Source organism: Numida meleagris, chromosome 1 (genome assembly GCF_002078875.1).
Source record: "Numida meleagris isolate 19003 breed g44 Domestic line chromosome 1, NumMel1.0, whole genome shotgun sequence".
In the NCBI taxonomy this organism is placed as follows: Eukaryota; Metazoa; Chordata; class Aves; order Galliformes; family Numididae; genus Numida; species Numida meleagris.
The window spans coordinates 116,124,960-116,146,250 of NC_034409.1; the positions used below are offsets into that span (position 1 = coordinate 116,124,960).

Consider the following 21,291-nt stretch of genomic DNA (forward strand, 5'->3'; position numbering starts at 1 on the left):
GCTTTGGACAAGCTGGAAACTCAATTCAGCATCTCCATTTCTGGCTTCAGGGTTAGCTGCCATTTCCACCTCACTATTGTTATACCATAACCAAGTCCCTCTTCTCTAGCTGTAGTTCCTACAGTGCAACCAAGCACACAAGTTATCTGCAGAAATTAAGCAATCTATCAATAGCAAAAGTTGTGAATCTAAGCCCGAGCTGCTAAGAATAATATGTTTGGGGAAAACCAAGCACCTAAACAAAACTTAAAGGGAAAACGTGTATTTCACACGAATGCTCTAATAATCAAGTATCAATGCCTCTAACAGGTACTTAAGCTACCAGAGCTTTAGCTGTCTACTGCAAACATATACATTAGTCGAACTCATGAAAGTTAAGAAAATTAACGAAATTTTATTGGCAAAAATTAAGTTGAATGTGACCTAAGTAATTAAATGGAAGTCAGCCTCAGTTTAGTTTATCAAAATACTTCAGTTTTCCAGCTGGATCTGGAATTATCTGTGCAAGAAAGAAAATGAAAATGTTAGTCTAGAAACAAAACCATGCGTATGCAAGAACTTGAGAATCCAGAACAGTGCAATACTTCAAAATATCACAGAATGGTTGATTGAAAGGGATCTTAAAGACTGCTCAGTTCAGAGATCTGTGGCTTGGGCAAGGACATTTTCCCCTAGATCAGGTTGCCCAAAGCTCCATCCAGCCTGGCCATGAGCAGTTGTAGGGATGGGGCATCTCTGGGCAGCCTGTTCCAGTGCCTCACCACCCTCTAAGTAAAGAACTTGTTCCTAATGTCTAATCTGAATCTCCCCTCTTTCAGTTTAAAACCATTCCACCTTGTCCTGTCATTACATGCTGTTGTAAGAAGTCTCTCTCCAGCTTTTCCGTAAGCCTTCTTTTGTACTGAAAGGCCACTATACAGTCTCCCTGGAACCTTCTCTTGTCCAGGATGAGCAAGCCCAGCTCTCAGCCCATCTTCCTAGGAGTCATGCTCCAGTCCTCTGATCATCCTTCTGGCCTCCTCTGGCCTTTGCTCCAGCAAGTGTGCTAGCTACAGTTTTGATGCAGCCCAGGATACGCTGGCTTTCTGGGCTACAAGCGCACAATGTCAGTTCATGTTTTTCATCAACCAATAATCTCCAAATCCTTCTCCTTAGGGCTGCTCTTAATGCATTCTCTGCCCAGACTGTATTTGTGCTTGGGATTGCCCACGTGCAGGACCCTGCACTTGGCCTTGCTGAACTGCATGGGGTTCGCATGGGCTCACCTCTCAAACCTACCAAGGTCCCTGTGGATGGCAGCCCTTCCCTCCAATGCCCTGACCACACCACACAGGTTGGTGCTGTCAGCAAACTTGCTGAGGGCGCACTGAGTCCCCCTGTCCATGTTGCTGACAAGAATGTAAATACAGACCCCTGAGGTACATCACTTGTCGCTGGTTTGCACTTGGACATCGAGCTGCTGACCGCAACTCTTTGAGTGTGACCATCCAGTATCAATTCCTTAACCATCAAATTCATTTATCTCAAATTCAGAGACAAGGATGTTGTGTGAGACAGTATCAAACCGTCTGCAAGAGCCCAGGCAGATGACATCAGCTTCTCTTCCCTTGTCGACCACTCCTGTAACCCCGCCACAGAAAGCCAGTTTTTTCAGGCATGATTTGCCCTTAGTGAAGCCATGCTGATTGTCACTAATCACCTCCTTGTTTTCCATATGTCTTAGCATAGCTTCCAGGAAGATCTGCTCCGTGATCTTGCTGGCCACAGAGGTGAGACTGACTGCTCTCTACTTCCCTGTCCTCCTCCTTTTCCTTTCTTAAAGATGGGAGATATGTTTCCTCCTTTTCAGACAGTGGGGACTTCACTGGACTGCCACAACTTCTCAAATATGATACATTGTGGCTTACAAACTTCATCAGCCAGTTCCTTGAGGACCCGCAGACGCATCTCATCAGGATGCAAAGCCAACCTACAAACAACTGCTGAAGAGTAATTTATCATTTGACCTGATTATAGATTACTGTTTATCTCTAAATGCACTTAATGGGAGTAACAAAACTAGTTAATTAATTGGGGAAGAGAGAGTGCAGCCTTCCAACAGAAGAGTTTTGGCAGTTGAAAGCAAATACCTTTATGTTCCTTGCCCTATAAGCAAGAGATTTTAATAAACTAGTTTCTATGATCAAGTGCCTTAGGATTTACTTACAGTTCTTCCCTTGGCCACCACACTCTCATGGTTTCCTCTGGTTTGATCTAATTAAATCAAACACATTTACAAGGCATGGCTACATCTTCAGGAAAGTATCTGAACTACCCTGCTATTTAAATTATCTGCCTATTTTGCAGAGAGGAGAAAGACAACTGCTTACGTTATAGTTTTACAATAGTAGTACTGGACCTATTCTCAGCATTTTGATGGGTTTTTAATACAATATTAGCATATTTTCTATTTAGGTAATCCACAGTTAGGGCGGGCAGAACTCTGTAGTGCCAGAATGCGTCTTTCCGTTAGGTCAGCCAGCCCTCTTTCACCTTACAATCTTAAAATCCAGCTTTGCACACTAAGACACTCTTCTGCTAGCTGCAAAGAGGTGACTCAAGCCTGCAGTCATTGTGGAAAATTTTCACACGCAGTAAAGAAACATTCCACTGTTTTTATTATCAGTTAAAATGTTCACTGCTTTCCTTATTTAGAGGCTACTGGGACCTGCTTTTAGTTGAGACAGCTCTTAAACAACAATGCTCAGTCATCCCCAAGTGGTTCAGAAGAAAGCCACGTTCTCAAATTAATGACGGTGATCTCATATGACCTAAGTAGCTCAGACCTCCAGTAAAAGCTTCATTATCCTGCTGAGCTGAACACCAGCTCTTTGGCTTGTGTTAACATGTGGGTGAGTATCAACAAATGCAGAAGAGCTTCTGTGCAGCAAAGCAGTGCTCTCTGCTGGAGACGTGATAGTGACACGCTGTCTCTACCAGATTCTAAAGCAGCTTGTGAACTCCCATCTTTCTTTGTGGGTGTGCCCAGGATCCACAGTGAGATTCCACAGAACCAAGAATTTATATGGCCACATAACCGAGAAGACAGGACAGAATCAACCTAACCCCAACGTTCCAACTTCCACTCAAGCTTTAACTATAATGTGAACTAAGTCCTATCATCTTATTGAAAGCTGCAAAGATTTTGGATTTGACTTTATAGGAAATTATCTAATAGGATATGCATTTAAGTATAAACGGTGACTTACTGTTTCACTGCCAGGTTTCCAACCAGCAGGGCAAACTGAAGGAAAAAGAAAAAAAAAAAAAAGACAAAGTTTGTAAAAGTATTTTTACACACACTTCCTTTTCTGAATTTCCTTAATGTTCTCTTCCTGAACTTGAAGTAAACCACCACTGAAGTGTCAGAAATAAGTTATCCAGAACAAACAGATATGCAGTCTTCCTTATACATGGGATGGTGTCAGTAACACAGTTCATAACTGGTACCACGTAGCACTTCTGTTAACTGAAAATTGCCCCTCTCTGGGTGGATGCCTGTAGCTTGGTTTAATTCTCATGCTGTTTTAGGCAAAGCATGGCTCCTGAAAATGAACGCCCATTCTGTTTAAACACAGAAGGTTCATGATAAAGTTCAGGCAACTACAGACCTATCTACCTTTCTTTAAAATATATTTTTTTTAGCCAGGACACCAGTTCAAAGTTTCCACAAGAGAATGAGTGATATCTGAAGCCTTGTTCAGGAGCAATGGGATGACAGCACATAGGTAACGTGCGACTTAAAGCTCTGTGGCCATTTGAACAGTTGCACATTCCAGACTGAAACTCCCATATGTTGTGATGCTTTAGCCACTGTCATTGTGCTTTATTACACTGCTTTAAGGTGCTCTGTCAGATAAAATACAACAAATGCAATTCAGGAACTGTGAAGAACTTTTCCTCCTGCTCTGTGCAACGGATCTAGCAGAACCACTAGGGAGTCTTTGTAACTAAGAAAGGGAGACTCACCTTCCTCACTCAGACACGCATATCCTAAGTACCTGCATTTAGCTTTATGAATTCTGTATACCAAAACGTAATAATGATTTGCAACTTTGGATAAAGGTGCTTTTAAATACTAAAAAACCCCACCTGAGCTGAAATGGAGGTTAAAGTGCTGAACGCATATATTAATAGTTAAGTAAACGATCAAGTTAATGTATTCTTTGTCAGGGGACAATTGCCACATAGTGCTTATACAGAACGCAATGGCAGTATAACCTTCACAGCATCACTGTGTTGCTTGACACGAAGCACTCTCAGTTACTTGTCACGCATCATCCACAAATGACACAGGACAAGGACTACTTGCACCTTGATTCTTTCAGGACGTCAAAATGTACTGAAATATTTGGCCTGATTCTTCAGGGCATTGTATTTTACACTGCTTTATCCTACTGACAGGTATAAAATGCCTCTATTCAGACCAGAGAATGCTTCAGAATCAGAACCGTTTTGAGTAGGAAGGGACTTTTAAAGCTCACCTAGTCCAACTCCACTGCAGTGAACAGGGACAGCTACAGCTGTATCAGGGTGCTCAGAGCCCCGTCCAGCCACAGATTATTGTAGCAGAACCATCAAATCACTTAATTCAGTTCATAAGGCTAATCTCCGATGCTACCGAGTACTTTTCTTCCAAAAAATCTATAAATACGACTTCCAGTCTAAGTAAAACAATCTTCAACATGAAAATATTTAAAAGAGCACCTTCTCCATGTTTGTCTGTGTACTGGAATGCTTGTACCAAACGAAGTGTTTCATCCACTGATCTCCCAACGGGAAGGTCGTTCATGGTGATCTGTCGAAGGATTCTCTTATCGTCAATTATGAAAAGGCCTCTGTAAGAAACAGTGTTTTTTTCTTTTTAAGGAAACAAAACTAATTGCCTTGCGTTCACACACTATTTTATGTCTGCTGAATGTGGAGGAAATTGACCTCTGCAAGCACTACACAACACCCACCTCCTTAGGATACTACTAACCCACTTGGCTACCTGGGCTATCGGTTGAGATGAGGTCAAGTTAAAAACAACGAAAAAAATACACTTTTATGTAGTAGATACAAGTAAATGCTGGCAAGCCCAGCCAGGGGATGATGCAGATGCTATGGTGTTAGGCGGATCCCAGAGGTTTACAAAAGACATATCTCTTTGGTCTGTAAGTTACCAATACTCTTGACTCCAGCTGAACTCAGGAAGTCCCCGAGTAACAGCAGTTTGGAGGAATTCTCACCATGTGCTTGCCTTGCCCTTGCATCTGCCGGATGTAACACAGTGTTATCAACCATGCTCTCTGTTCTGACTCATTATGGCTTCTTGTTTTGGTGCATTCTTATTTTGTCTCTGGGTATGAATTCTCAAGCAAAAACTGCTCTTGCTTTGCAACAGTACCTCATTTTGGTGCCGTGTAGTTTGTCAAAGTTTGTACATCTACATCTATGGGGGGTTACTATGACCCCACTCAGACTGCTTAGTACTCATGTGTTTTCAAGCAGTAAAGGAAGACTTCATATAAAGGTTCCTTAGCATAAATTACTTTCTTTAAGGATAAATAATTGGCATGATGTGTTGTTAGAACATTTAAACCACTTACAAGAGAAGGTAAGATCTTTTGTATGTACATGCTGCAGGCTTGCTAACATGCCATAAACAAGAGCTCACAGTGCTAGCAGTGTAAGATGAGACATGCACATTTCACACAAAAAATACGAGCCACTTCAATATTAATGCATATAGCTCAAAAGCATAAAAGATTCATTTCAACGTGTCTTTAAATATGAAGTAGTAAGCACTAGTTCAGCAAGACAAAATGAACAGTAACCAAGTGAAATACCTGAGCGCATGCCCTTGATCTTCCAGATACACACCATAGTCCTTGGAAATCTGGTGCGTTAAATCTGAAAGAAGTGGAATCTTCATTGGTCCAAGTCCTCCTTGTTTTCGAGGAGTATTAATCCTTTGAAAGAAAAGAGATACAAGGGTATTATTCATAATGATTTATATTCTCCACACAAAATTAGAAGCCAAAAACCAGAACAGTACAGACAGAAGAATTTAGTACACGTGACATTTTTTTGTTCTGCACACCAGGAAAGTGAATGCTATCTCTGGTTTCAGCAACACGTACAGTAGCTCTTCTGCAGTGTTTGTCCATGTTGATTACCAGTGGCCTCCTTCTTGTCAGTCATCTTTGCTTTATACTAATATACCCAACTGGGAGAGCGTACCTTGTTTTTATAGATTTTGGCATCTGTATCTAATTTTTAGTATTTGAAGTATTTTGGACTGGGACAAGCAGCGCACATTAAACAAGCTTCACAGATAAAGATACTTTTCACACAAGAGAGAGAACATGTTCTATCACTGAGAAATAATTTTAACATCTGTATCAACAGCGTCATGCTGTTACACATGATGATATACCTACACACACTATAAATCTGGGGATACAGTTCCCCAGCCCAGATGGACCCATGAATAACTTTTAGCAAAAGACAAGGATAAGATACGTACCATGCTAAGTGGGTGAACTTGGAGTCCACGGAACACGCTACTACTTCGGTATTTATTGCTCTGAATTCCTCAATTCTGTCACTGAAGGCGATTATCTCGGTTGGACATACAAATGTACTAGATAATTTTAAACAAAATAAAGTCATATTTTCATGACATGTTAAGTAAGTTCTCTGTTTAACACACCAATAAGCAGCCTCGTCAAAGCACTTATATTTTTATGTAAAATAACGGAAAAGTAGAGAATTTATCACAAATTATTTCAGCTTTGACGTATTTTTTCCTGCTTCTTCTACCAAAATGCTGCCTGACAAGTTTTCCAGTCTGATCCAAGCTTGGTTCCAAATGCTTTATTACTGAAGGTTATAAACCTACAGTTAAGTTTGCAATCTGGATATAAATGTTTTTGCAGACTTTCTGAATATTAAGTGGTTGCATTTAAGCAGAATATGCCAAGTTTTTCCATAAGATCATGCTGTTAATTTCTTGTTAAGTGGAAAACACCATCTCTCAGTGTCCTGCATATACTCTGGAAAACACAGATGGGATGCTGCCCTCTGTTTGCAGCAGTCATGTACAGCATAATATGGAATCCTGAGGTCGCCCTACTGGGTACAAGAAACTGAAGATTATTCTTTTAAATTGAAACACAAATCGGCAGACACACCTAGTACAACAAGTATTGTGTTTTAATTTTACCAGTGCACAACGGTAACACAAAGGCAAAGAAAGTATTTTCTCCTATTGCTCTCTTTTTCTACCTCAAACCCTTCCCAAACAAAACAAAACAAAACTAAAGGAGAAAAATGAATCAATCAGGTGTTTTGTGTAGGTGAACTCAGGGTTGGTTTGTCTACCCACATCATACTTACAAGTCAAGAGGATAGAAGAAGAAGACAAGATATTTTCCTTCATAATCTGTTAATTTCAGCTCTTTAAACTCTCCATTAATGACCGCTGTCCCCTCCCAGTAAGGTGCCGGTTTCGAGACTGAAATATGAAGGACATTCAAATTTGAGTATGAAGCACGTGTTCAAAGCAAGCTGCTCATTAACTCATGTACAAGGACAACTGTTCTCCTTTAGCTTGGAAAACAACCCCCTAATGCAGCTGACTTGTGCTTATACATGAGCCTCTCAAATCCCTGGTAATCAAGGCCGCACAAGCATTATATTATATTATATATGTATATACATATATTTTTAAACAAACCCCATGTCTACTATCAGCTCATGACAGAATATCTGTTAGACTGAAGGAGAAACTGTTTCAGATTTCAGGAAATCACACCATTATGTTTAAAATAACTGTTGTGAAAAAGAAGTGTAAGATGGTTCAAGTTCATCCTGTTACTCTTCAGGCATGAAAAACTATTTGCAATTCAAGTTCACATGAAAATACATGCTACAACATGTTTAGAAGCAAATGCCTAAAAATGGGGTATAAATTAGCCAAATTACAGCTCCTAAGCAAACTGTAACTTGAAGACAGTTGTTTTTTTTAAAACACGTGAAACTTATTTGCACTTCCTACTGAAAAGGATGAGCCTTGAACTTAAAAATATTAAAAATGATTTGGGCAGATACAATTTTTACAGCAACGGGAATTCTGAGACAAAGGGTAGAGTATGCCGGATATAAAAGGTAGAACCCAGCTGATCTGAACACACCAGTGATGTCCAGGATGTTGACACACCGCCCCAGAAATTATTGTGCCGTTGAGAAAAATATATAGAATCTTTATTATCTAGATGATGACTGCACTGTTAATCTTGTTTTCTTAGAACAACCCACGGCTACAGAATGCAGCTGGTAAGGAGATGCAACAGACACAGTGCCTGTAAGTGGGGACGGCCTGTGTCAGTTTCACCTTGGGTAACCCACAGGGGATGCAGCAACGCAAGCAGAGAGAATCAGTAGCCATGACCGACGATTTCAGTTAACTTTTAAGAAATGCTCTTCCTCTTACATCTTCTGTACAATTATGTCTGACCAGATTTCGAGCTCAGAACTTCTAACGCTTTTTTACTGAGTCACTGTAGGTAAGGGACTGTTCTCAGGTGAAAGCCGAGATTAATGCCCGAGTTACACAGAGCTGCCCCAAAGCCTTTCAAATGCTGCTCTTTACAAAACCAGCAATCCTGATCACCCCTCTTTGTAAGAAAGCATTGCCTCCAAACAGCCCTTCAGATTAAGGGATAAAAATGAAATACGCTGTATTTTGACCTGTGTTTTTGTTTTTCCTTTAGAAATAACTGTCTGAGACGCTGCAGTAAGTTGCATTACAAAGGGAGAAAAACACGAACGATCCTTCTCACACATCTTGACTGGTTTTCCACTCTTCCCATCGCATCTGCTAGCGAACGTTTAAAATGGAAGCCGCGTCCTGCCTTGGTGAGCTCTCACAGCAAAGATGACTTCCACTGGATGTCTCCGCACTCTCTGTGCCACCAAAGGAAGCTCACCCAGAGCACGTGCCGCTCCGAGGTGCCCCCGCTGACGCGCGGCAACGGAATCACGAGCAGAGGCACAGAAGCAGGCGGCCAACCAGACCCCGCACCGACCGCGGGCACTCCAATCACCGCCCGCTTCGCTGCCGCAGGGGTGACGTGGTGCGACACGGGCACAGCGAGCAGGCGAGGCGGCCTTTCGGTACTTGCAACCCCAACACGAGCACGGCACGCTCCTGCCCCTCGTCCCGCCCCGCGCCCAGCGCTCGCCCTGACGTGGCCGCCCCGCCGCCCCACTGGGCCCCGTCCGCCCCCTGCCCCGCGCCGCCCAGCCGCCATGCCGCGGCCGCCCGCACCCCGCCCCGGAGCATCCCCCTCCCCTCCCCGCCCGTCCGCCCCGCACCTACTCTTGGCCTGGCTGAGGTGCAGCGAGTGGTCGGTGACGGGCACGCGGGCCGCCTCCCCGGGGTAGACCTGTCCCCCCGCGTAGTAGTGGCACTTCTCGTCCCCGCGTTGCCGCTGCGGCCGCGGCTCCTCCGCCTCCGCCCCCGCCGCCCCGTGCAGCAGCAAGGCCAGCAGCAGCGCGAGGCTCCCGACCCCCGCCCGCGGCCCCCGCCGCGCCGCCTCCATGGCCCGCCGAGCGACTGCACGTCCCCGCCGCGCGGCGCGGAGGGGCGGTTGCGGGGAGGAGCTTGGCCGCCCTCCCGCGCGGGCAGAGCCCCGGCGTCGCCCCAAGGCGCTGCGCCGCCAGGGGGAGCGGCTCCGCCCGGCGCTGCCCCTCGGCCGCCTCGCGGTTGAACCCCGGTTCGGACCGCGAGGTCGGCGGCTCCGGCCTGGCGGCTGCTTAAGTCCCGGAGGGAGTGGTACGTTCTGTACTTCTCTAGAGAGAAAGAATAAAGAGGTATTTGTGGAGGGAGAGCGTGTGTGCAGTGCGTGATTGCAGAAGGGAACCGTACCGCTGTGTCAGATTTCCCATCTGATAGCTCTTATCTGTGGCAGTGTGGGCATTTCAGCATGTGCGGTTTTACCAATCTGTACTGACTGGAGCTTTTATGTTCTCCCCTAATAGATGTACTCGGTGTAAAAGAACATGCTGGTTTTGGTCCATAATCTTGGGTAGCTGCCACGTGTGCAGCAATTCACAGCAGATTCATGAATGAGCTCTGTGACCGACTGTAGGGAACCTGCTTTAGCAGGGGGTGGGACTCCATGATCCCCAGAGCTCCCTTCCAACCCCTGTGATTCTATAGGTCTACAATTCCATGGACAGGCTGCCCAGGGCAGTGGGCACAGCACCAAGCTGCCAGAGTTCAAGGAGTGTTTGGGCAGCGCTCTCAGACATAAGGTTTGGATTTTGGGTGGTGCTGTGTGGAACCAGGAGCTGGATGCAGTGATCCTTGTGGGTCTGTTCCAGCTCAGGATGTTCTGTGGCTCCATGATGAGCAGTAGGTCACTGCAGCACAGTGTCTGGCAGCGCTGGGCTATGCTGGGCCTATCCACGTGCCGTGGTTGAAGTGAGCCCGTTGGATTGTAACTGGGGCCCTGGGAAATGAAGATGTGAGGGAGCTGAAGCTACGCCTCATCCAAAGTGAGGACTTCAGTAACCTTTTGCTCTCATAGTACCACGGGTGCCATCCTCTGGAGAAACTGGTGGTTCAGGCTCTTAGAGGGGAGCATCTGCATCACATCTAATCTCTACATATGATCTGTGATAGTTGCATCTTCAGGATGGTGCAACACCCGCACCAGAGTGGATAGGCTTGATGCCACACGATGTCCCCTTGTCCTATTTTTTCACAGTGAATTGATAGTGTCCAGTGTCTGATGATATCTCCTAAAACATTAGAAGCAGGGTAAAATCTGATCTTCAGTTTAATGCTGCTGTTTGAGTTTCACTTTTCTCCTCTATCAAGGACAAGTCATTCAAAGGGAAGATGGACAAAACCCATTTGCTCATGCAAAGCATTAGGCACTCTGGCCCTGGTGGAAAAAAGCACTTAAAAAGTCTTTGTACTCCAATCAGTCTTGAGTTCAGGTGTACCTTACACTTAAGGTTGCTAAAATGCAGTGATAGAGTATATGATCCAGCTCTAGTAGTACTGAATTTAACACAAAGCCTTCCTAAATCTCCCTGCTTGTAAGGAAGGTGACAGGCATAGCCTCCATGCATGCACGGAGAAAGATATTTTAGTTGTGCCACTCTTCTCTTTTTGCTGGTGTTTTGAACCATAAGAAAGTGGTGATTGGAAGAGTAGTCATACAGTAAGGTTGAAAAAAACGGAGAGGTTGAGAGGTATGCACTTTGCATACTGTTAACATCCCACAGTCAATAGGTCTTCCCAAATACCAATAAATGAACAAGAAAACCAGTAAAACCAATGCTGTAAATTAGAAAGGAATCGGGATGCTTGTGAATGGAGAAGATGCTGAAGGACAGCGGGTTTTATCTGCAGGATATAATATTAAAGCTAATTTGAGAATCATATGTGATTATGTATTTGTAGACATTTAACAGAGTTCAAAATATCAGCAAGAAAGACTGTCTGGCTCCTGTTGTGCTATCAAGACTTCTGGATGTCATTAAAACAGGAAAAATTTTGTAGATTAAATCCATGATGGAATCCAAATATGTATCATTCAGGGTCCAAATGGAGAACACAGGCATCCTACTTTCTTTGTCCAGTGATGGACCTGAAGATTTATTTTTGTGTTTGAATTGCTGAAATTAGTTATGCTGTTAATATGAAATAATAGAAATACTGCGCTACATTGATCACTGTGCTGAATATCATCCATTTGTACAGCTCCTCTGAAGTAGGTAGGGTTTACCATGTGTGAAGTGAAAGCTTGCTTATAAATCCTTCCTTTTATCAGATGCATGAAAGGCTGTGTTACTGCAAGCCATGCCGCAGCTGGGCCCTCAGTTATTCAGTTTGAGTTACAGAATCATGGAATGGCTTGGGTTGGAAGGGACCTTAAAGCCCATCTAATTCCAGCCCCCTAGCCTAGATCAGGCTGCCCAGGGCTTTATCCAACCTAGCTTTGAATGCTTTGAATGCTTCCAGGGATGGGGCATCCACAGCTTCTCTGGGCAGCCCATTTCCCGACCCTCTTTGGGCCAGTGCTTGTTTGTATCAGGGTGTCATTGCCATGATGGTGCTTCAGTTACAGGAGCAGGGAGTGGTTTAGGACATTGAGATAGCCTAGAAATGGTTATACACGTTCTGTCTGCTCATTCGTTGTAAAAAAAACCCCACCTTGCTAACATTTAAATGACCAAATATACGAGTACAGTGGAAAATATAGCAGAGTATTCTGCAGCAAGATGCCAATCACCATTTCTTGGAACAGATGCATCAGATGTTCAATATTGTGCTGGTGAAACTAGCAGTTGGTTTTGTCCCTGTCATAGCTTACAAGGGCATTTTAATTTTAAATCCATTGTCTTGCTTGCCACACATGAGAGAAAATATATAGTGCAGAAAACTTTCTTGGAGAAAGGATAGTGGAAAATAACTGTTTTGTAAGTGATCACTGTTAAAATTGCCAATTAGAGAAACGTTTTCCTTGTTGGCTCTTGAGAAGGCAAGGCTGGTGGGACCGGCCGTGTGTCTGCTGACTGCAGGGAGTCCCTGAGGACCCTGTCAGGCTGAGGATTGCTGGGTGGTGGCATTTGTTTGTACAGGAAGGTCATTCTGGCTCCTAACTGCAGCTGCAAGTGGCACTGCTGAAGCAATAGGGCTGGTTAAATGCAAACGGTAACTTCGTAAAGCCTGCCACTGGGTAGTGGAGTGGCATAAAAGGAATACTTATTCCTGTAACCTAGCTTTGGGGAATACGCTGGTGTTTGGGGATGAAGTGGTGTTTTTCCTCGGCAAACACAGCTGCCAAGGAAAGTTGTGTTTAATTTATTTTCCTTTCTCCTCCTTGCGAGTGAACTGCAGCCAGCTCTGTTTCCTCGCGGCATCAGTGTCAGGAACCCTGAGGGGCTAGTGTGATAGAAACAGCACTGAGCATGTTATTAATGTGTTTGACCGAGCATGACAAAAAAAGAGTGCTCGATATTTCTAGTCATGGGAATACAGTTGCTAAAGCACCATCCGGTCAAAGCTTTCTTTTACCTGTGTAAGAGCTGACAGGATCTACAAGGTGGTGAATATAAACAAGTCCTGCAAAGCTGCTTCCCTGACCTAAGAAATAATGTCGTCCTTGCAGGGTCCTGTCAGTTCTGCTTTGTCTGTCACCTGCAGGTGGGTGCAAATGTGTTTACTCTGTCTATCAATTCTCATTGCATTAAAAAGCAAGTATTAAAGTGCCCCCTATTTCTCTGACAATTACTGCAGTGTTTGGACGGTGAGGGCAGAGAAAATAAGCACTGAACGGTAGCTGTTAGGTGTTCATCATCCTCTAACAGTTGTTGGACTATATTTGCACCTCACCTGAACAGCAATGCAGACATCAAGACCTAACCCGAGACCAGCACAGCTGAAAGCCTGTGAGCAAGGCCAGCGCAGCTACCTGCACTGAGCCTGCAGAAGGGAGGTTATCACTTCACTACAGAGTGATAAGCACAGCTGTGTCAAGTTCAGTGATCCCCATCGGTGTCCTTTGCAGTGGTTCATCCGCCCTTTTGGGGTCCTGACCTTGGTTCTGCCTCCTTGGGCCTGCAGTCAGGCCCACGGTACGGAGCCCATAAAGGCACTCAGAGGAGGTGACATTTCCATGAGACAGGGATAGTGCTTTGGCAATGGGGTTGGACTTGACGATTTCTGGAGGTCCTTTCCAACCCCTGCAATTCTGTGATTCTGTGATAGTATGGTCTTAAATAATTCCCAGCTCCTCTCCTAAATCCTGCCCACCTGCTCCTCTTTTTTCCTGGTTGAAAAACAAAGCCTTTTTCTGTTATTAACTTTCTAGCACCATTCAGTATCTAGTTTTACCTTTCTGTTTTATTTGGACATGTGACAGAGAAAGACTGCCTTTGACTAGAAACACTCACACACCTTAATGTGTTGGTCTGTTTTACATTGCTCACTAGGTGGCAGTAAAATGTTGTTATACCAATGAAAACAAGGGCAGCTGAGCATTCTGCAAATGCCTAATATGTCCCGAAATCTTTTTTTTTTCCTTTCTAAAATATGAAATCTACAGGTGTTTATAACATCTCTGAGAGGAAAAAAAAAACTGGGAGCCTAAAGTGGTCATTAAAGAGTAGGACGAAATGAGACAAAAACTAGCCATAAAACTCTTGGTGAAAGAGGTGGAAATTTGTTACAGAAGATAATTTTGAACCTAGTCACTATGGAGTACTGGAATTAAGTATTTGGTTTTTGTTTTTGCTTCCTTTTTGCTACCCACATACTTTTTTTTTTCCCTGAAAGTTTAAGTTCAGAAAGCTATCATTTCTGTGTTAACTAAACTGAATGTAGTGCACAGGCCTTCATTCTTTTTTGCTGTTTTAGAAATGTCTTTGCTCCATTTACAATTACTGTAACTTAATGAAAACATTACCACTCTAATGGTAACATTCGCATCTGTTCCAATTCAGTTTAGCATACATTTCAGAGGTTTGGCTGTCTGAGAATGCTTAGTGTAATCACAGAATCATAGAATCAGTGAGGTTGGAAAAGACCACTAAGACCATCTAGCCCCACCATCAGCCCATCCCCACCCTGCCCACTAACCATGTCCCTCAGTGCCATGTCTGCCCGTTACTTGAACACCTCCAGGGACGGTGACTCCACCACCTCCCTGGGCAGGCTGTGCCACTGCCTCACCACTCTCTGAGAAGAAATTTTTGCTAATATCCAACCTGAACTTTCCCTGGTGCAGTTTAAGGCCATTACCTCTTGTCCTGTCAAATGCGAGAAGCTAGATATTTTCTTGCAAAAGAAAATTTCTTCATTGTTGGAATTGATATAATATACTGTAGGTATCTCAAGATCTTGTATCTCCTCCTGTGTTGTGCACAGTTTAGTGTATAAGTTGTATTGGTGGTGAACTGTACAGTAATTTCAGCAAATCCTAATGTATGGGAACTGCTGAGTCATGACCTGAACCACTGATTGAGCACCTGGAGGAAGGACCCAGTCAGCCCTGGGAACACAGGTGAAGGCAATTCACTGTGTGACCAGAAGGAGTGGAGCCTGGCTCCAACCTTCTTAGGCCTCGTTTATGGGCTGACTGCTACTGAGCAAGGATCTCTTTCTGGAGAGCCTACCTTGGTGGAAGCTTTTCCCTGCAAACCCAGAATCTTCTGATACGGGTGAGTGATCTACTTCCCTTCTGCTGTAGCGCCTTGCTATTGTGGTGGTCCTTCCACCTCTTTTGTAACGCCTTTTCCATTGTGTTGGTCCTTCCAATTGCTATGCCTAATATAATCCCTTGATGGGCCAAAGCTTGTTCTTTGCTTTAGGCTGTCAGCTTCCATGGGACCTTGAGAAGACACACCTCAGTGCAGTTTGCATGGTGATGAACTCTTAAGTGAAAGCATAGAGATTTCAAGATATTAAATATGTTCAGGACTCTACGCTTAAATTATTCTACTTGTGTGCAAACTATTTATATGCCTACATCCTATAATCTCACCATCATAAAATCAAAAAAATAGAGGAAAATGATAGAGGAGACCAATCTTTGCTACAGTTGTGTGCAGCTGATTTTGGTTGTATCTGCTGCTTTTTTAAAGCCTGTGGTAAAACATGGTATGTAATTCAAGTACTGAAATTAGAAGAGTAAAACCCAAAATACTACCACCACTTTATTCAGTGTGGAATCTAGAGTGTTGTCATGGTTTTATGATTTTCGGTTATTGGTACTCCACATCATAACATCATGTAGTGAATGTACCTGGTTCTCAGAAGAGAAGGACTACTACATTCCCCACGGTACTTTTCTCCTCTGTTACCATTTCCAGCCAGAGGGAAAAGATAAAAGCTCGCAGTATAAAAACTTGCAGATCACGAGACCTCGTCCCTTTTTCCACCCGTCTCTTGTCTTGGCAGCTCCTTGCTCTCCAGCCGTCTTATCATCGGTAGTAGAGTAAGGCCTACCTTGATTTTGGGACATTCTTTCTCTCTGTATTGGATTTATCAGCTTAAATTGTAATTATATTGTATTATAATGTGTTGTTTTGCATTCCGATATCTTATTTAGTAAATTAGTTTGTTTCTCCTCAGATTGTTACCGCTGTTCTTTGCTCTCAGGGCCATCTCCTTACCCTTTTCCCGGGGCGTGGGCCCGTGGGTCCCCCGTCCCCTTCCTCACGGAACCGGGCCAAATGCCCCTAAACCGTTGACAAGTGTTAATCTAGTAAAAAAGTGAAGTGGGTCATGCTGGTGGGTAATGTGGCAGTGCTAAACACACCCTGTTTTTAAAAAGATTTTTAAACTGTAAAACCTCTAAGGATTTTTAAGATAGCAGGTATTGGTGGGATAAATAAAATGATGTGTTGAGCTATACCACATAGCTCACTGTTAAATGGAAGTGCTCCTCAGGCATGTGCTTTGAAATACTTGTTAAAAGTTGGCTGAGTGAACTGAAGTTCCTGGCTAAAAACACTGATAACACAGAATGGTTTTTGGGGCAGAGTTCCTATCTTAGACCTGCCTGTTGATTTCTGAGATAAGATTTCTGCCAGATGGTATTTTTAATGGAAATGAAACAAGCAACACTTACAAAAAGAAAACAAACCTCTGAAAAGTCAGGTTCCATATCTTTTGATCTTCCTGTAAGGAAGCAGTCTTCAAGGTCGTTTGCAACATTTGCTGCTGCTTGGCAGAGGGCTGATTCAACACTTTTAGTCCTGGTTAGTCTGTAGCCACGTTACAAGCAGACTGGAACACATAGCTGGTTAGCAAGGCATAGCTCAGAAATGCCCCATGAAAAATGCTCCAGTTCCACTCTTTGGTGATTTCACTTTAATTCCCTGCAAGGCCAGTTTATTTAGTGGAGCACCCTGGATGCAGTTGGAACCGGCTGTGGTGAGCAGCTTTGCCATGCCATGGGTTTTGTTCTCCTTTCCTCTGCAGATAGCAGCAGCGTGCTGTGCAAGTTACCTGCTGGCATGTAGCTCTGCTGGGTGTGTCTGAATAGGTCACTGTAGATTATGACTGTTTGCACTTACCAAATTATTTGTTAAGGATCAGTAGCTCATTGCAATCCCACGCCGCTTCGTGATTCAGTGCACCCACGTTTCTCATCTCCTGGCACTTCTGATAACGCCAGGAGAGCTGCAGGGCAGTGAGTAGGGAGGAGGAGGTGGGAAAGGACTGTCCCCAGCAGTGCAGAGCACGGCCTTCTCCCCACTTCATCCAGCAGACATGTTGCCAGCCCTGCTTTAATGCTGTGATTTTTGGAAAGTTAAAAGAAGCCAACAGAAGGCTCCGGGAGATGAGATGCATAGTCTGCTCAGTGAGTGTGTTAAATCCTTCTGCACCCCTCAAAAAAAAAATAAAAAGCAGATCTGCTCTCTCTGCAACCCCGGAGGCTGTCTGCTTTTCAGAAGCTGTGAAGATTTCTGCTTTTAGCCTGAAGGTCTCTGGTTTGAAGCCTGCTGTTGGTGCTGCTCTCACAAGTAAGCAGCGTGAGGTTTGCTCGGCAGTGGTGATGTGCTTCTCAGCACAACAGCAGAGGAAATAGCTGGACCGAAATGTCACAGAAAAGCCCCAGACCTGTCAGGCAACCACTTTCCTGGGATTTTGTGGATGTATCTGTGTCCTGTCACAATGACAAACTTGCTACATAAAAACCCACCTCAGCTGCAAACGCTACCTAGAAGAAGCCATGATGAGTCACATCCCTTCGGCTTCGGTGCAGCACTGCCAAATCCAAATGCTAAGAAGTCAGGAGCTTTGAGATGGTGACAGTGATGGACTGAAGAGTCCCTTCTTTCTGCCATGAGTCAGGCTTGGTCTGTGGTCCTGTGTAAGAGGCTGGGTGCAGCGCTTAACTTAGAAGGATGCAAGAAAGCTGGACCAGCTCTGAGTATCAGGACTTGCAGTGCTTCAGGAGACACAAACACTGCTAAAATATTACTTGAAATGAACATTAATGGGGAAAAAAAAGAAACATAAGAGAGACGTGCTGAGCTGGAAACATTGCTGTAGCTGTCAGGTTTTAATTAGCCGGAAGCTGTCATTCACACTGTGCTTCTGTGCATTGATAGTCCTAATATGGTTGGGTCTGGGATCTAACGCTGCTGGATTTTCCTTTCTTTATGAGTGCTAAGCACTGAAACATCTATTATACGTGTCCTCCTGCCTGCTCGAGTGCTGCAGAAGGAGGCTTTTCGTATAGTACACTTTGCAGTAAGTGATACCAGTTATTGACTTGTGGTACTTAACGGTAGCCCATGACATAAATGGCCCCATCCAAAGAGCATTCCATCTGAAAGGAGATGTCTGAATGTTTCACAAGGGGAAAAGTAGCATCACCTCACTGGTTTCCTACTGCAGTTTTAAAAGGATGTGTGTGCTGGGCACTGCAAAGATTGCTGCATGTACTTCCACGGTGTTCTGTGAGCACCTTATGTGCATGTACGCACTCAGATACGTGTGTTAGTGAGAAAACTCAAATGAACTATTTTTCTTCCACTGGGAGATCTTGCCTCTTCAATGGAGGATGCCCTATTAATATTAACATACTTCACAATATCTGCTTTCAGAGACAGGAACAATTTTAATCCCCAGTCTTACTTAATGTGGGTGGATGCATATTTACTTGCTCAGAGTTAACTGGAATGTTCGTAATCTATCTTATACTGGCATATTTTTTGGGCATCGCTGTGTGGTTTGTTTTGTGACTTCTTGTCTGGAAGTCTTTATCTTTACCGTCTTATCTGTCTGGTACCTTCTGGAAACAATTTTCTTTTTTTATCACTTATAAAATTCTGTGTACAGAACGCTGCAGCTAGGACTGCAGGTTCTGGGCCATTTCTCACATTTGGTAATGAATTTTCTGATTGAATTCTCTTACAGATAGCACTTCATACATGCAAAACAGTGCCTAGGATCTCAGTGGTTTTTTCATGTATTGCATTTATAAAGCTCTAAGGACTTGTGTCATAATGTGAGAAGGTGAGTTGTCTTGTCACATTTTTGTATTTCAAGGCATTGAGTGAAAAGTCTAAGAAGCATGAAGATAAAAATAAGTCTGTTAACATAAAAATAAACAGCATTAGAAAGAACCTAAATATGTTTGTGTAGTTAAATCCTATTTTGAGTAACCAGGTAAATTTGGAGTAGCTACCAGATCTGCAGCCAAATGGCTGGATGCTATTAGAATAACTCAGTCACTGGCATTCACTTATTTAATATCCCCTGTTCTGCAGGGGGTGTGGAGGGCATGGGCAGAGAGGAAACCATGTCCAGAACCCAGCAGCTGTGGGAAACACCCAGCAGCATCTGTAGGCCACTTCTCTGGAGAGGTTGGAAGAACATTGTGATGGGGAGTGAGAGAGAGTTCTAAGCAGTGTGGGTGGTTGCTGTTTATTCAGAGGGTGGTGAGGTGCTGGCACAGCTGCCCAGAGAAGCTGTGGTGCCCCATGCCTGGAGGTGCTCAGGGCCAGGTTGGATGGGGCCTGGGGCAGCCCTGCACATGGCAGGGGGCTGGAGTTCGATAGTCTTCAAGGTCTCCTCCAACCCAAGCCATTCTGTGATTCTGTGACTAGAGTACTTTGGGAGGATGAGGTGGTATGTGGAATCCTGCAAAGATCTGTGCTAACGTCTGTGATATCTGGCCTGGAAAGTGCTCTGAACAGCAAAGAGCTAAATGGTTATTAAATAAAGTTATTCAGGGTAGGAAAAAAAAATAAAAATCCACCTTTCAAAATGTGGAAGAATGGCACTGCAGTAAAATGGCAACCTCCTTTCAGAGCTAACGAGCACATGGAACAAAATAAACCCAACTGTACACTGAAGATGGGTTTTAAGTTACCCATTACCTTTCCAGAAATGGAGCTCAGAGTGGCTCTGAGTAGTTACAAGAAATGTTGGATCAGGCAGAACAATGTTCAAAACAGCAATCAGATTGTCAGAAATTACTAGGGAAGACACAGTAAACAAAATAACCATTTTGTTGTGCAGTTACCTCCTGATAGCTGTGAGCAGTTCTGATCTCTCTGTGTAAGAAGTAGAGTTGAGCTGGGAAGGAGCGGAGGAACCGGACAAGTATTTGCTTGGAATGGAATGGCTTATGAATTGAGACTGATGAAATGAACTCCTAAGAAGGGAGAAGAGAAGGAAGAAAGGCATGAGTGGCATGGAGGACATACGTAACAGTTGATTATTTGTGTTTCTCACAAAACAAGAATGTAGGACATCAGGTGGAATTGGCGGGTTGCAGTTTAAGCAAACAACAGCAAACGGCCTTTTTCTCACTGTGAATGGTCTGGAGCATGTCTTATGGGGAGCAGCTGAGGGAGCTGGGAGTCTGGAGAAGAGGAGGCTCAGGGAGACCTTATCTCTCTTTACGACAGCCTGAAAGGAGGTTGTGGCAAGGTGGGAGTTGGCTGCTTCTCCCAGGTAACAACATGTTGGATATTAGGAAAATTTCTTCTCAAAAAGAGGTGAGGCAGTGGCACAGGCTGCACAGGGAGGTGGTGGAGTCACCTGGAGGTGTTGAAGAAATTTGTAGATGTGGGACATTAGTTAGTGGGCAATATTTGTGGTAGGTGGGTGGTTGGACTAGATGATCTCAGGGGTCTTTTCCAATCTTGATGATTCTATGATTACGCTGGAATCAGCCCCACAGCATCTTGTGGGTGTCAAGAGTTTGAATGCACTCAAAACTAATCACACAAAGTAGAGGGAAAATAATCACAGAGATGATGGCCATGCTGCAGGAGTCCCCGGGGTGGCAAACTGCTGGATGTTGGGTATAAAGCAGAGAAAAAGCCTGCATTATGACTCTTTAAAAATTATTTCCATTAGCATCTGCTACTGGCTCTTGTCAGCAGCAGAATACTAGACCAAATGGGCTTTTGATCTGATCTGATTATTCTCTATAATGTCTTTATGAGGAGTCAGCCTGAGAGAAAGGCATGTGAAATACACCAGAGGCCCACAGGCTCCTGAGGCTTTCTCTTCACTGACATAATTTAGACGTAGCTTGGATATCCCTTCAGAATCTCAAGGGAGAAGGCCCTATTCCAGCCACGTGAAAATGGGGGAACTCTGAGGGTTTTTGTAATGAACCAAAGGTGCTTTTGGGTGTTGAACTCAGTTCCCTGCACGATGAGAATGTGAGATGAACAGTGATGCTGCACCTTGTGCATGGTCCTGTGGTGCATCTT

General features: G+C 44.0%; 1 protein-coding gene across 2 annotated transcripts; it reads right to left on the reverse strand.

Moving 5' to 3' along the window:
- PRDX4 (peroxiredoxin 4) lies at positions 369 to 9,644 on the reverse strand. Of its 2 annotated transcripts, XM_021408773.1 has the most exons (8): positions 9,407 to 9,644; positions 7,423 to 7,540; positions 6,551 to 6,667; positions 5,871 to 5,993; positions 4,747 to 4,877; positions 3,249 to 3,283; positions 2,207 to 2,253; positions 369 to 499 (listed from the first exon to the last, which is right to left on the reverse strand). In XM_021408773.1, exons 1-8 carry the CDS (start codon positions 9,627 to 9,629, stop codon positions 496 to 498), a joined length of 798 nt encoding a protein of 265 aa, XP_021264448.1. In that variant the 5' UTR covers positions 9,630 to 9,644; the 3' UTR covers positions 369 to 495. The 2 variants fall into 2 exon arrangements, with proteins under 2 accessions (XP_021264448.1, XP_021264439.1); XM_021408764.1 differs by lacking the exon at positions 2,207 to 2,253 and having other exon boundaries at positions 374 to 499.

Excerpts from the sequence above, each read along its gene's own strand:
- PRDX4 (XM_021408773.1), bottom strand. The coding sequence starts at position 9,629 with ATGGAGGCGGCGCGGCGGGGGCCGCGGGCGGGGGTCGGGAGCCTCGCG. Across the intron at positions 6,668-7,422 it reads TTCTTCTATCCTCTTGACTT|TACATTTGTATGTCCAACCG; the intron begins GTAAGTATGATG and ends AAAATTATCTAG. Across the intron at positions 3,284-4,746 it reads CACAGACAAACATGGAGAAG|TTTGCCCTGCTGGTTGGAAA; the intron begins GTGCTCTTTTAA and ends TTTTTCCTTCAG.